This window comes from Elephas maximus, chromosome 22 (assembly GCF_024166365.1).
Source record: "Elephas maximus indicus isolate mEleMax1 chromosome 22, mEleMax1 primary haplotype, whole genome shotgun sequence".
NCBI lineage: Eukaryota > Metazoa > Chordata > Mammalia > Proboscidea > Elephantidae > Elephas > Elephas maximus.
Window position 1 is genome coordinate 22,642,137 of NC_064840.1, and position 15,176 is coordinate 22,657,312.

The 15,176-nt window shown below is 52.5% G+C and overlaps 1 protein-coding gene and 1 pseudogene across 1 annotated transcript; both read left to right on the forward strand.

Annotated features, from left to right (window-relative positions):
• Positions 1-41: 41 nt before the first annotated feature.
• Positions 42-8,306, forward strand: LOC126066089 (glutathione S-transferase theta-1-like; annotated as a pseudogene).
• A 2,692-nt stretch (positions 8,307-10,998) lies between these two features.
• LOC126065403 (D-dopachrome decarboxylase) lies at positions 10,999-13,533 on the forward strand. Its single transcript, XM_049865421.1, has 3 exons — positions 10,999-11,251; positions 11,512-11,687; positions 13,257-13,533. Exons 1-3 carry the CDS (start codon positions 11,144-11,146, stop codon positions 13,327-13,329), a joined length of 357 nt encoding a protein of 118 aa, XP_049721378.1. The 5' UTR covers positions 10,999-11,143; the 3' UTR covers positions 13,330-13,533.
• Positions 13,534-15,176: the final 1,643 nt, after the last annotated feature.

Below are 15,176 nucleotides of genomic sequence, written 5' to 3' on the forward strand. Positions count from 1 at the left end.
TTAGCCTTCTGCTTCTTGGAAAAAGTAACTTATCAGACCACATGGGGGTCAGCAGGCATCCAACATGGGTTAGCTGTAGGTACGGTGGTCAGTCAGTTGGCCAGGCTGGCCTCCAGGACATGGCATGAAATACTTTCACTCATGAGTCGAGAGAGGAATTGGTCCCGAGAAGAAAATTCAAACAGCAGCTCTCCTGGTCAGCGCCCAGTCATGCAGGGCCTTGAATGCCACACCTAGGGATCTGGCTGTAAGCTAGAAACAGGAATGGAGTGCTCAGATTGCATTTTAGAAATAATATCCTGGCTGCTGGTGAGGGTTGGACTGGAGGGCAGTGAAAGAAGAAGCAGGGAGATTGGATATTATAGCCATCCGGGCAAAGGTGACCTGTGGACAGGACAAGCCACTGAAGGGGGTGGAGGATCCCAGCCTGAGAGGGCCACAGCACGAGGCCAAGAAGACCCCCTTGTGAGGGATAAGGCTTAAATGGGGAACGTGGGGGGCCAGGGCCCTGGGCCCCAGGGAGGCAAAGATAGTATCAAGTTTCCTGGTCAACAGTCTTCTGGCCAAAGCGCTGCCTCTGAACCTTGAGGTTGATGACAGGTTCTTGTAGCTCCAGGAGGCTCTTTTAAGGACTGGGGGTATCATAGCTAAAGGCTTCAGGGGTCCTAGGGTTACAGCTGGGGGAACTTGGCCCTGGCAAAGGAGATAGGAGAAGTTCTGTCCAATCCCAGGCACTTCTGCTGGCCCCAGCCCTCTGCAGGAGAGATTAGCTAAGTGTAGTGAATAGGACCCCAGGAACTGGGGAGGGGCGGTTCTTTCCAGCCGGGCTGTGGGGGCCTGGCCTCAAGGATGCACAGACACCCTCCCCAGCCTTTCTTGGGCTCCTCCTCTCTTTGTATTCCCAGCACACCCCTAAGCTCCTCTCTTCCCTCATCTCTGGGTGGGGGAGGGATGGGGCTTGGGCAGACTGCAGGCAACCTTAAATTCACCGAAGGTCTGCGCTGGAAGCGCCCTTGACGACCACACATCCAGTTCCCCATTACCACGGCCCCTTCCCCATGAGACAGAGGTGGGCACGAGATCTGGGGAAAGGGGCATGACTTAGCATCAAGGGCCCAGTTTAAGAGCCCAAGTCTACCCCTGCCCTCTTGTTTTGCAAGGGACCTCCTGCTGTGGCGCTGTACATTGGCTCAAAGTACTGGGGAGCAAGCCAATAGGCGGGGAGGGCTTGGCCCGCGCGGGCGAGCCTCTGAGATCTCGCCGTTCCTTTCCCTGCTGTCCCCTCTGGCCCCCTCCAGGGGCTGGAGATCTACCTTGACTTATTGTCCCAGCCCTGCCCCGCTGTGTACATTTTCGCTAAGAATGGTGTCCCTTTCGAGCTGCGCCCTGTGGAGCTGTTCAAAGGTGGGCTCACGGGTGGCCGGGGATTTGGGCCCCTTGGCGCAGGCGGACCCCCTCCACCGGCGCCGCTTTAGAGAGGCTTTCCAACCGGGACACCGCGCTTCAGAGTGTATTTTTAAAGAGCCTCGAACTTTGTCTGGTGAATACAACATATTCTTCAAAATATGGATTAAGATGGAGCAGAGCAGACCGAGGGCTGCGGGTGGAGGAGGAAATGGGGAGAGGAATGGGGTGAGGGTGGAATACCTCCGCACCCCGGCTTAGAGACAACGTGATGCTGCTGCCTCATCTTCCGGTTGGCCCCGGCCCAATCTCTTCAGTGTCTGCATCTCTGGGAGGAGAGGGTTGTCCCAAACACACAGGGTACCCCCCTCCATCCCAACCCAAGGTTTCCCCTTTCCTCCCACCTGCCTAGGTCCCTTCCATTTCTATTTCTTACCTGTCTTTTTTTTCTGCTGTTTCTTTTTCTAGTTTCTGGCTTGCTCCTGATCATGAGGGGGCTAGCTGGAAAGGACTGCTGGGTCTCTGGAGGCTGAGGGCCCTGAGGGCTCTGGGAAGCCCCGGGCAGAGCTGTGGTGTTGGGTGGCCTGGCTGGCCTGCAGACACAGCTAGAGCAGGCCCCAGTGGAGAGACAAGGACTGGACAGTAGGGCCAACACATGGGAGGGGACCCCTGCTTGGAGGATCCCTTCCACATTTCACTCTTTGTTGTCTCCAGCCCAGGCACCCACTTCCATCTTATTAACTCTTTTAATTATTTTTCTATTCTCTATTTCATTTAATTCTGCTCTGATTTTTATTATTTGCTTTCTTGAGCTGCCTGAGGGTTTCCTTTGTTGCTTTTGTTCAGGTTGTAGGGATAATTCTTTGATTTTGGCCCTTCTTTTTGTATGTGTGCATTTATTGATATAAATTGACCTCTGAGCACTGCTTTAGCTGTGTCCCAAAGGTTCTGATAGGAAGTGTTTTCATTCTCATTGGATTCTATGAATTTCTTTATTCCATCCTTAATGTCTTCTATAAACCAGTGGTTTTTGACCTGGGTATTGTTCTTTTTTATTGTTCAGTTTCCAAGTGTTTGATTTCTTTTCCCTGCTTTTTCTGTTATTGATTTCTACTTTTATGGCCTTATGGTCAGAGAAGATGCTTTGTAATATTTTGATGTTTTGGATTCTGTTAAGGCTTGCTTTGTGACCTAATATGTGGTCTATTCAGGCACCCACTTCTGCACTGCCACCCTTGCTGTGGCCTTCCCAGCTCTCCATGATTCAGGGGCTGAGCAGAGGCAGTTTCTGGAGGCGGAATGGGCAGGGGTGAGCGTGTCCACCTAGCAGAAAGGCAAAGAGCCCACAAGTCAGCCTAGCACCAGGCTGGAGCCTTGCACAGTGAGACTCATGGGGTCCTCTGACTTCATACACGTTAACTGGATGCCTAGTGTACCCCTGGCCCAGGCCTGGGCTGGGGGTATACATAGGTGAGTCAGACCTGGAGGCCCCACTGGGGAGGCTAGGACAGGGCCTCCAGGGAGGAGCCCTGAGGGTTTGGCACAGGAAAGGGCAACGAGCAGAGCTGCTGGAGGCTGGTTGGATAGTGGGGCAGGTGTTCTGGTGAGGGGGTGGAGAGCAGGTATGGCTGGAGTTCTGGAGTCGTGGACAAGTCCCTCAGCCTGATCTGGGATAGGAAGACAGAGTGGAGGGGACAAACCTAAAGTCCAGGGAGAAGGCTGGAGGGGCCCTGGCCAGGGGTGTCTGACATGTATGGAATGGGGCAGGGCCCTGCATCCTCCATCCCAGTTAATCCTCCCCGTAGAGAACAGAAGCCCTGTAGGTCCCAGCAGGGGTGCCTGGGATTGGACAGAATTTCCCCTACTGTCTTTGCCAGGGCGAAGTCCCCCCAAATGTAACCCTGGGGCTCCTGAGGCCTGTAGCTATGATACCCCCATTCCTTAACAGCCTTCTAGAGTGAAAAGACCAGACCAAAATTGAGATCCTGCCTGGCCCAGCTCCAAGGGGGTGGGCATCAGAAGGGTGTACCTCTGGTGGGGTGAGGGTCTTGATTCAATGACCAGCAGAATGGCCTCCTCTTCCCTGATGCCCCATCTGGACAGGGCCCTCAGAAAGTTGGTACTTGGGCATTGGTGGGAGGCAGGCAGAGACCACAGGAGGCTCAGGACTTTCCTCCCCACCCACCTCATTGGGCTCCCCTACAGTCCAGCACCACAGTGACGTCTTTGCCCAGGTGAACCCCCTAAGGAAGGTGCCCCCCTTGAAGGATGGGGACTTCACCTTGGCTAAGAGGTAACTGAGGATCCGGGCTGCTTGTAGGCCTCGTAGGCCAGCCATCTGCATGTCTCCTGTTGATGGCTTGGATTGAGGCTTGTGTGCCAGCCATGGGTGGAGAGTGGGCAGAGGTGCCCAGGGTGGGTGCGGCCATTGAAGTCATGGCATCCCTACTCTTTCCCCTGCCCCACTGTACACATGGGGAAACTAAGGCCCAGAGGGGGCAGGGATATGAGCAAGGTCACAGGTCCCAGCCTGCTTCTAGGCCAGCCCAACCCTCAGAAGAAAAGAGACTGCTAAGTAATAGTAATGGCTGTACCAGAAGTCCCTGGATATGCAAATGGTGAATGCACTTGGCTGCTAACCAAAAAGTTGGAAGTTTGAGTCCACTCAGAGGCATCTTGGAAGAAGGGCCTGGTGACCTACTTTCGAAAAATCAGCCATTGAAAACCTTATGGAGCACAGTTCTACTCTGCAAACATGGGGTCACCATGAGTCAGAGTCAACTTGACAGCAGTTGGTTTCATTTTTGGGATTTGTACCGGGCACTTTAGATCTGTTGCTTCTCCCGCCGATCCCGTGGGGCAGGCACGATTTCAGTTCCCCTTAGAGAGTTGAGGGAATGCCAGAAAGCTGCTTTTCCTTGAGCGCCAGCTGGGGGCCACATTCGGGGCCCAGGCAAGGAGGCAGTGAGCAGAGCCCATGCCCTCCTGGAGCTCACGGTCTAGTGCAGGCTGGGGTGGGTGAGATTGGAGTGGGATGTTGAGGGAAGACTGCCCTGACCTGCAAGAATGGGGGGCATGTGGGGAAGAGTGTTCTGGGCAAAGGCTGTGAGGCAAGGGATACTTAGAGTGCAGGCAGGACAGCGAGGTGGCCAGCATAGCTGGGGTGATGGGGAGAGCAGGAGGGGAGGCCAGAGGGGGCAGGGGAAGATGGTGAGAGGTGTCCCTCTGGCTGGGGTGTGTCATGGGGAAAAAAGACCGCAGGTTAAAATTTTATCAGAAGAGATTTTTATTAAGCAAAGAAAGAGGCAATCATTACAATGAGGGATCTGCCAGTGTGCACTAGGCACCAGAGACTGGCAGAATCCACCGAATCACAATCAGAGAGCCTCTAATATACTACTAAAGAAGGAAGTAAAGCTACACCATTGTCAAAGACCGGATAACAAAGTGGGACCTTAATAATGATTGGTTTATAGAGCTTTTGTTGACTAGTTACCTACTTAGTGACATTACATTGATTGGTGGCTTGCCGTTTTGTTTTAAGGCTCTATGGGAACAAGCTAACAAAATTCTGATTGGTACTTGGTAAAGTAAGGTAGCTACTGCTTGGTGATTTGGGTGCTCTGTTGGTTAGGTACCGCTTAACAACCAGAGTGCTTACAGAGTGGTCACAGACATTCTTCTCTGGAAATGTAGAAGTTACATAAAAGCTCCTTGCCTTTTTTTTTTTTTTTTTTTTACATGGAAAAACCACATTCTCTTAGATATCAGATAACAGATAGAACTGCCCCAACCAGTTTAGCTTTCTGTCTATGGGTTTTCCACACAGAGTGAATTCTGAAGCTGGACTCTACTTTCACCTTTCTTACTCAGATCAAATGCCTCATATTAATTTTTAGGGTCTCCATATCAGGTGAAAACAGAGACCCTGGTGGGAGGGGAGGGGTGCTGGGCTGCTGGTGGTGGTGCATGCAGGAGGAGTAGCCAGCTGACTGTGTGTTGAAGGTCAAGCCACAGGGTTTGCTGATGGGTTGGAGGTGGGTGGGAGGGACAGGGGCTAGCCTCCACGTTGGTGGTATTCTTTTAAAAGCTGGGATTCACACTCGGAGGTGTTTGGCCCCAGAGCTTATCCTCTAAATAGTTTTATACCTTGGGCTCCAGGCTGCCAGGCCAGATATGGTATGGGGAGAAGTAAGTGGAGGCTTTAGGTAGGTGGAACAGAGGTGGACAGGGTGGAAGCAATGGTCCAGTGGCATCTGGGCGGCCTCCTCACCCCCAAGGAGAGTGCTCGAGGGCAGCTCGCCTAGTTCTTGGTGCTTTCCACGTTTTGGTTGCCCAAGCTGCTCTCATCCTTCAAGACCCATGCCCATTCTCCTGGAATCCTCTGTGATGCCCCCTTCTGAATCCCCATGACATACTCTTTCCTACTTGGTGGCCTTGATTCAGATGATGGGGCTGCCCAGTGTAGAGTTGCATGACCCTGGGCAGTCACCTCTCTGAGCCTCACCGACTTCCCCTACACCTTGGGGATAGTGAAATGCCCCTCAGAGGGCGTGCATGGGGAAAGAGTATGTGGTGAGCGGGGCCCACCCTGCACAGGGCCAGGCCCCATAGGGTGACTGGGCATGCCACCTACCCTTCCACGTCCCCCTAGTGTGGCCATCCTGTTGTATTTGAGCCACAAGTATAAGACCCCAGACCACTAGTACCCCCAGGACCTGCAGACCCGTGCTCTGGTACTCAGACGAGTACCTGGCGTGGCAGCACATGGGCCTGCGGAGCAGCTGCACCCACACTCTGTGGCAGAAGGTGAGGCCTAGGGGGAGGGGTGGGCACCACCCAGGATGCTTTCTCTATAAAAAATTTTGTCAAACCTGAGATCTTAGAACCACCAAATCTTAGGATGATGTATTAGTTTTCTAGTGCGGCTATAACAGAAATATCACAAGTGGATGGCTTTAACAAACAAAAATTTATTTTCTCACAGTTTAGGAAGCTAGCTGTCTGAATTCAGGGTGCCGGCTCCAGGGAAAGGCTTTCTGTCTCTGTTGGCTCTGGAGAAAGGTCTTTGTCTTTTCTGAGCTTCTGCTCCTGTGTGATCTTAATGTGGCTTGGCATCTCTCTTCCCCCATCTCTCCTTCTTTTGCTTGTTGGTTTTAATCCTTTATATCTCAAAAGAGACTCAGAAACTCTATACTAATCCTGTCTCAGTAACGTAACGAAGACAGTTCATTCCAAAATAGGATTATAACTACAGGTATACAGGTTAAGATTTACAACACTTATTTGTAGAGGGGGGAACACAATTCAGTCCATAACAGATGCCAAGATTGTCTAGTCCAACCAACTTGCTTATCCAGAGGGGAAACCAAGGCACACAGCCAGGGAGTAACTCCCCCAAGGTGCCTTGATTCCTGATTGTTGGTAGTTAATCTTATGCCCCCTTGCATAGTCCAGGCTGCCTGGGAGCATTGCCTTTTGGGGGAGGAAAAAAATCAAATTCTCACCTTACCACTTCTCTCAAGTCAACCCAGAGTCATGGCAACTCCATGTATATCAGAGCAGAACTGTGCTGCATGGGTTTTCCATGGGTGGTTTTTCAGAAGTAGATCACCAGACCTTTTTTCTAAAGTGCTTCCAGATGGACTTGAACCTCCAACCTTTTGGTTAGCCCCTAAGTGCGTTAACCATTTGTACCACCCAGGAGTCCTGCTATTCAAAATGTGGTTCACGGAGCAGTAGCTTCAGCATTACTAGAAGCTTGTTGGAAATGCAGTCTCAGACCCACTGAGGAAGCCCCACTTTAACAAGATCCCAGGGAGATTCACAGGCACATTCATGCTTGAGAAGCCTGGTGTGGAGTAGTAGGTGGGGAGTTGGCAAAGGATGACTGCTGCACTGGGGTGGGCCCTGCACTGAGGCTTTTGTCGTGAGGGCAGTGGGGAGCCATGGAAGGCTTTATGCAGGGAGAGGATATAGGCAGATTGGGATTGCAAAAGGATCCCACTGGCCACACTGCATGAGGACCCAGGGAGAGGGGGAGGTTGTTGCCATGTCTGAGAAGATGAGAGGCCTGGGCTGGTGGTGGCTGTGGGTGGAAGGGGTAGGGGGTGAGGAGAAAGCCAAAGACCTGGTGATGGATCGGATGGGGGGGGGAACCACGCTGGGCTTTGGGCAGGTTCCTGACCCTTTGCTCTGCCTGCCAGCCCACCAGGTGACGTTCCCCATGTTCCTGGGTGAGCCACTGCCCCCCGAGACACTGGCGGCCACACTGGCCAAGCTGGACAGGTGCCTGCATCTGCTTGAGGACAAATTCCTACAGAACAAGGCCTTCCTTACTGGGCCCCACATCTCTGTGGCTGATCTGGTGGCCATCACAGAGCTGATGCACATGAGTGCAACGGGTAGAGTGCCCTGTTGGGCAGTGGGGTGCCTTGGGTGGGAGCCGACATCCCAAGTTCCTGGCTGTGGGACCCTGAGCAAGTCACTTCACCTCTCTGAGTGTTGATGTCCTCAACTGTGAAATAGGGCTTCACCCCCGCACCCCACAGCGACATGGAAGAGTCTCCTAGGGTCCTCTAGGAGGGGAGCCTCAACCTCTCATATATGTGAGAGAGGAGGGAAAGTCTACGTGGGGACCCTGAAGCAGGCCTGCGGTCTGTGTGTGGCTGCACCTAGCCCCTTCATCCAGCTCCCTCTCCTCATAGCCCATCAGCGCTGGCTGCCAAATCTTTGAGGGCTGACCTAAGCTGGCTGCATGACGCCAGCGTGTGTAGGCTACAGTGGGGGAGGATCTCTTCCAGGAGGCCCACGCAGTCGTCATGAAGGCCAAGGACCTGCCTCCGGCAGACCCTTCCACGAAGGAGAAGCTCAGGCCCTTGGTGCAGGGTTTGTTGCAGTGAATGGTGGCCCAGCCTGCAGGGCCACCAACAGAGGCTCCATGTGATCGGAATAAAGAGATGCACTGCCTCTCCTCGGCTGACAGCAAGACATACCTGCGTGGTTTCTTGTCCACAGTCCCCTCCATGCTTTGTTCTTTCTTTTTCTCCCCACTCCAGTCAGCCTTTCCCACCAGCTTCCACATGACCTCTAGAAAGAGCACTGTTGTTGTTAGCTGCCATGGGTTTGACTCCCGACTCATGGGGACCCCATGTACAATAGGATTAGACTATTGTGATTCATAGGATTTTCATTGACTGATTTTTGGAAATAGATTGCCAGGACTTTATTCCTAGTCTGTCTTAGCCTAGAAGTTCTGCTGAAACCTGTTCAGCCTCATAGCAACTCACAAGCCTCCACTGACAGATGGGTGGTGGCTGTGCACGAGGTGCGCTGGTCGGGAATTGAATCTGGGTCTCCTACCACTGAACCACTTGAGAAAACATTAGTAAACACATCTTTGATCTTGTTCCTCCGCTGTTTAAACCTTTCCCTGGCTCCTCACTGCTAGGAGGCTAAAGTGCAAGCTATTTGCATTCAAGGGGCTGCCCCAATCCTCCAAGCACACACGAGGTCTGTGGTTTCCAGGCCCTTGGCCTTAGCTCATGCTATTCTCTCTGCTCAAAGAGTCCCTCCTCACGTTTGTTGCCTGGTGGTCCTTCCTGATCTTTTGGTATTTGGCACCATGTCACCTCTACCGGGGAGACTTCCTGACCTCCCCAGGCCCAGGCCAGATTGGGTACCCCTCTGGGCTCCTTAGCCCCAGTACTCCCCTCAGTCCTGGCAGGGAGCAAGTTCCATGCCCCCAGGGCAGAGCACACATCCTAGTAGACTGGGGGAAGAAATGTCTGAATCCGAAATGGCCTAGGTATTGGGCATTTCTTCTCCCACAAGTGCTGTTACTGCCAATCATGGGTTCGAGCTGCCTGCTGCAAAGCCAATATTGAGACAGAAGGAGGTAAGCAGTAAGAGGGCTTTTCTGAATACTGGTATTCAAGAGACAGAGGGGGTTAAATTTCTCCCAAATTCTGTCCAATTCTAAAGAGCTAGCCAGAGAGTTTTATAGGGGAAAGGTCACCTAATGTTTTCAGCAGTAGTCCACAGATGGTCTTATACATCACAAAACAACTACAAGAAACTGTTAAACTAAAGATATGCCTGTCAGACATCTGGGCTCTAACCAGTATGTTTGTAACAGCCTGAAAAAACTCACAGGAATCTCTCGGCTAGTGGAACTGTTCTCCCAAGTCCACTCTGGCTGAGATAGGGAGCAAGAAAGAAAGTTGTAGATTAAAAATGTCAGGCAGCTTTTCTGTCGTTTTGTAGGCTGAAGGCCATTTCTCAAGAGAACAAAAAAGAGAAGAGAGACCAAGGCCATGGGAGCTGAGAGAGCTCCGCACCGCTTTGGGAGAGACTGGTGCAATAAAAAATGTTTTTAAGGATTACTTAGAGCATCATTATGGTATTAGTTATGTCAAGCTCTCAATCACCCATTGTGAATAGGAGAAAACATGTTGTAAGGCATTAGGGTGTTTGTTAAGAATGGAACAGGCTGCTCAGCCATATCTTGAACAGAACCTGCACCATTTTCTAAAGACTAGAGATTAATCACAGTTTATACAGCTATACTAAAACGAACGAAGGAATATCTTCTCTCTAATATTAAAACACTGTAGAAAATGTATTTTCTCTACTTCAGTGGGGCGCAGGGCTGGGTCAGGAACCTCCCTGTGTCTCAGGCTATTTCCTTGCTCTCCAAGGGCAGCAGGAAGCCTTGCTTCCCCATGCCTATTTGTAACCACTATCTTCTCCAGGCTCCCCTCTGGGCCCCAGACTTTCGGTCTGTCCCTGCTGTCTCCCTTCAGGACTGTCACCACCAACCTGTCTTGTCTCTAGAACCTCTGACATCTGAGTCATCTAATAAAGAGTTAAGGGGATGGGGTCATGAATGCAGACAGAGCCTCTCCACCCACCTACCTTCCCGGAGGCTCCATGTATAGGTACAATCATATAAAATGTGATATGTAATTGAAACTGTTCACACAAAATTTCAGTGATGTTCTCAACCAAGTCAGGTTTGGAACACCAATGAAAGAACAAGAGAGAATCATGACATACCAACAGACATTGATGTTTTAAATCACACCTTTGGTTTTTCAGTATAAAAATAAAGACTGATAAATACCGCTGGGAGTGCAGTTGGGCCCCGGCACCCACCACCCTCCTCAGCCCTCCCGGCAGCCCGCCTGATGGAAGGTGGGCCACTCTGAGGATAGAGAGGCCACAGATGCAGATAGATGTCTGCAGGGGGGTGGGCGCAGTGAGTACCCAGGTCTCTTGATTAAGAGGAGTGCAGATTCCAATGTTTAACGTGAAGTCTGAATTTAAAATGGTAAACTCGTCTGAAAAAAATTTTTTTTTAACTCTTATGAAAGGGCCCTATAGGTGTGTGTGTGCTTTGCGGGGGCGGAATTCAGACTTCCACTCAAATATGGGTTAGGAACTGGATAGCCGCAGCGCCCCAAGGCCGAAGGACCTGCTGCGGGTGCGCGCTGCGGCGCCGCGGGCGGTGCCACGGCTCGGGACGCTGTTACGCAGCGGGTCAAGGCACTTCCGGAAATCGGAGCCCGTGCACGTGACAACTGTGGGCGCGGCCTGGGCGCAGCTTTCGTAGCCGTTCTGGGCTTGCTGCTCGGTCGATGAAAAGCGCCCCGTCACGCCCCGTTCTGCGACGCTCTGGAACGCCGAGCCGGACTCTCCGGGTTATCTCACAGTCGCGGCCGCGCACCCTCCAGCCGACATGCCGTTCGTGGAGCTGGACACGAATCTGCCAGCTGATCGCGTGCCCGCGGGGCTGGAGAAACGGCTCTGCGCGGCTACAGCCTCCATCCTGGGCAAACCCGAGGAGGTGAGCGTGGGCCGTGCCAGGCGGGGAGACTGCTGCCCCCCACCCCGTGTCCCCTCTCCTGCTCCCTTCGACGCTCGCCAGCCTGCTCTAACCACCCGCGCCCTGGGACACCGGGTCCTCCCACGTCTGCCCAATGTCGCCCTTCCCAGCGATGACCCCGACATGACCCCCGAGGACTCCGGCCCGTCCGCCCAACCCAGGCCTCGCGCGTCTCCGCTCCCGTGCGCCCTGGGCTCAGGGGAGACTTGTGCCCCTCGCAGCGCGTGAACGTGACGGTGCGGCCCGGCCTGGCCATGGCCGTAAACGGTTCCTCAGAGCCCTGTGCACAGCTGTTCGTGTCGTCCATCGGTGTAGTGGGCACTGCCGAGGAGAACCGCGGACACAGCGCCCAGTTCTTCGAGTTCCTTACCAAGGAGCTGCCCCTGGGCCAGGACCGGTGGGTAGTGGCGAGAGGGGGCTCTTTTTCCGAGGGCAGTGGTCCCACCTCAGGGCCTTTTTGTAACACTGGGGGAAAAAATACATTACTTGTCCTGCCCAAGATGGACACATCAGGGCCTCTGATACCCGGGGTGCTTTGACTCCTGGGGCTCCATGGTAGTGGGTCTGCCTGCAGAATGGCTGCCCAGTTGAATGCATTTCTGGCTCTGCAGTGGTCCCTGTGACACCTGGGCAAGGTGTGGCCTCTCAGCTCAGTATCTCCAGCTATGCATGGGAAGGTTTGCCCTCACTCACTTTCCAGGGACATTGTAAGGGTCATGCAGGATGGCCTGGATGCTGTACCTGCTTTGTCACATGGCAGGTAGGATGTTGTTAGCCATAGCCATTAATATCTACTTCCAGGTCTCTCTGCCTCTTAGAAAAGCCACAGTCTGGTTTTCTACAACTTTTTAGGCTTGCAGGAGGAATTCTGGGTATGTCCTCAGACTGTGATCTTTGGACCTGTGGCCCAACCAGGTCCCAGGTGGAGGCTTCCAGAATGATCACAGGTCACAGAGTGGTGGAAAAAGCATTGGTTTGGGTGTCTGGAGACTTGAGTTCTGGGTTCAGCACAGCAGGGGGACCCCAGACAGACCTGGATATGAGCCACCTCTTCTGTAAATAGAAGGGGGTGGATTAAATGATTCTCCAAGAGACTCCTACAGTCCCCAAACCTGGGACTCTGTGACAGGGTTGAAATTTCTGCCTGAATGAAGAATTATTTCCAGGCTAAGTCCATGCCTGTGAGGAACTAAGGGCAACAGAAACTTGAAAGGGCAGTCCAGAATCGAGCCTTTATTGGCCCAGGAAGGCTAGTAGGAATGGCTGCTCCTGGTAGGTGCTCAGACCTTGTCATCATGCTGTAATAATCCTAACTAACAATAGGTAATGGTTGAATGGTTGCCATGGGCCAGGTACTTTACATGTGTGATCTCATTTGATCATTACAAGCCTATTTGATGAGGAAGATACCTCCCGTTATGCAGATTTCACAGATGGGAAAACTGCGACCAAGTCTCCTGCGTTCCTGCCAGGCTATCCCAAGCCCTGGTGCTATTCACCAGGAATGTCCCATCATCTCTGTGATGGGCACATTCATTCACTCCACAGACATCAGTGGGGGCCACACGGTGCCTGACCTTGAGCCCAGGTTTGAGAAGATAGAGGTGGCTGAGGTACTGTGTGTGCCCATAGGGGCTTGCAGTCTGGACGAGGGAGCATTGTGTCCTGAGCTACAGTCTTAAAGAGATGAGAGACTGTGCAGTAACCACAGAGGATGCCAAGTCGAGGGTCTGTCCTGGGTGGGCAGTGCTAATGGGCAGCTGCTATCAGCCCAACAGCCTCACTGCTCCGTCTGGGGGTGGGGGGTGGGGGGGGTCATTACTAGGGTGAGGCAGGCGTGCAAAGTGCCTGGTGGGCTGAGGCTGGCAGGCCTGAAGCCCGTGGTGGGAGGTGCCTGGCAGAGGGTCTTGGAATTTGAAGTGTTAAGACAAGGAGCTGATGACATCTTTTTTTCCATCTTCTGAAGGATAATTATCCGCTTTTCCCCCCTGGAGCTCTGGCAGATTGGCAAGAAAGGGACAGTCATGACTTTCTTATGATTGGCACAGAGGGCATCCAGGGCATGTGAGCTGGCTGCCTCCTCCGAAGTGGCCTCCCAGCAGAGCGAAGGCCTGGTGGGTACCAGCTTCTGGCACCCCCCTCACGCAGATATGCCTGTAACCTCACAGTCCTTTTCTTCCCCATACCAAATAAATGAACAGAGAGCTTCCTCCTTGAAACATGACTGCTTTACCTCCGTGCACCTGCCCCCCCCCCCCCCCGCCCCAGACATTCTGGGCCTTCCTGGGCAGCAGACTTGCTTTATGGACAGGGGAATGTAGGGAGCCTGGGAGGTGGGATGTTTTCTCTTTCCAGAGTGACTGTGTTTCATGTACATCAGCTGCTCAAATCTGAGGGTGGCAGGCTTAGCCTCTGCAGGGCTGGTGGGGAGAGGCAGGCAGCTGGGCCAGCCTGTGTCCTCCTGCAGACTTTCCTGACCAGACGCATCTCTCCTCAGCCTGGGGTGGCCTGGGCAGTTCCCGGCCATACCACTGTGCCATATAGAGGAGCAGGGTGGGCTGGGGTTCAGGGACCTTCCCTCTGTTTCCGAGCACTACCTTCTCCCCTGACTCATTCCGAGGTACCTTGTAAAACCCATGTCCCAGATGTCAAACCTGGAAATGCAATCTCTGCCACTACAAACTGAGTGGTTCTCCACCCTGCCCTCCCCCCCAGTCTAAATACTGTATCATGTTTCCCCATTTCAGAAGGTAGATGGGCTGGGGATGGGAGTAGTCTTCATTTCAGTAGCTTCCCAGATGTTGGATGCAGAGTTTACATCTGTGACCACATGGACATGGGTGGGTACTGTATTTCCCTGCAGTTGAAGGTTTGATGATCCTTGTCTTCAGTGCACCAGTGAAATACCAAATTGAGATTTTCAGTTTACTCAGTTTACGTTGCTAGTTAATAAAGTTAGTTTCCAATGAAATATGCCAGTGCTTCCTGTTTGTACCTAATTACCCTTTAGGGCTGTCTTAAAAGCTAGACCTTGGGAGTTCCCCTGGCTCCCTGCCTGACGTGTTTCTGCACTGATCCCTTCAGTCATTGTTGCATGGGTCTCCTGCTTCCTGGAGGGGTTGAGAGGATGTTAGTGGGTTGAATGTGAATGAATGACTGCATGTCCAAGGATAGGATTCAAACCAACCCTTCCAGGGACCAAATGCAGTAGTCTCCTATGTAGCCTCCCTGTCTTAAAATCTGCCATCCCTGTTGTAGTCAGGGTGATAAGTCATCTGCATGGCTGCCCCTCCCACCTCTCCAGCCTTATGTTTCCACTTGTGGCCCAAGCTTTGCTTTCGGGTAGTACTACTTTACACAGTGGCCACAACAGTGGGCTCAAACATAACGATTGGAAGGGTGGCAGGATGGGACAGTGTTTTGTTCTGTTGTACAAAGGGTCACTATGAGTCAGAAGCAACTGGATGGCACCTAACCAATACTGTGCTGCATGAGGTTCCTGAATGATCCTCACCAACTACTCCCTCCTGCCACCCTCCCTGCCTTTTTCCAACTGTTTCACTCCCACTCATCTTTCAAGCTGTAACTCAGGGGTGGGAGCTACAACCAAAGCTGCCTGTTACCCATGCACCTTTGAAACCATCTGTTCATGTGTCTGTTCCCCACACCCCCTCCCTCCAAGGCTATAACCCTTCAAGGTTGGTGACTTATTTTGTACCTCCTGGCTTAATAATAAAGGGTATAACATTCATGTCTGTTTAAATCATCTTTGTTGGCCTTAAACAGCTATGAATTCAACCACAGTGTGAAGCCCTTCCCTAAAATACTATTATCAACTCCCAAGAGAGTGACCACGGTCAGTCCCAGACAATCGTCAAGAAACCCT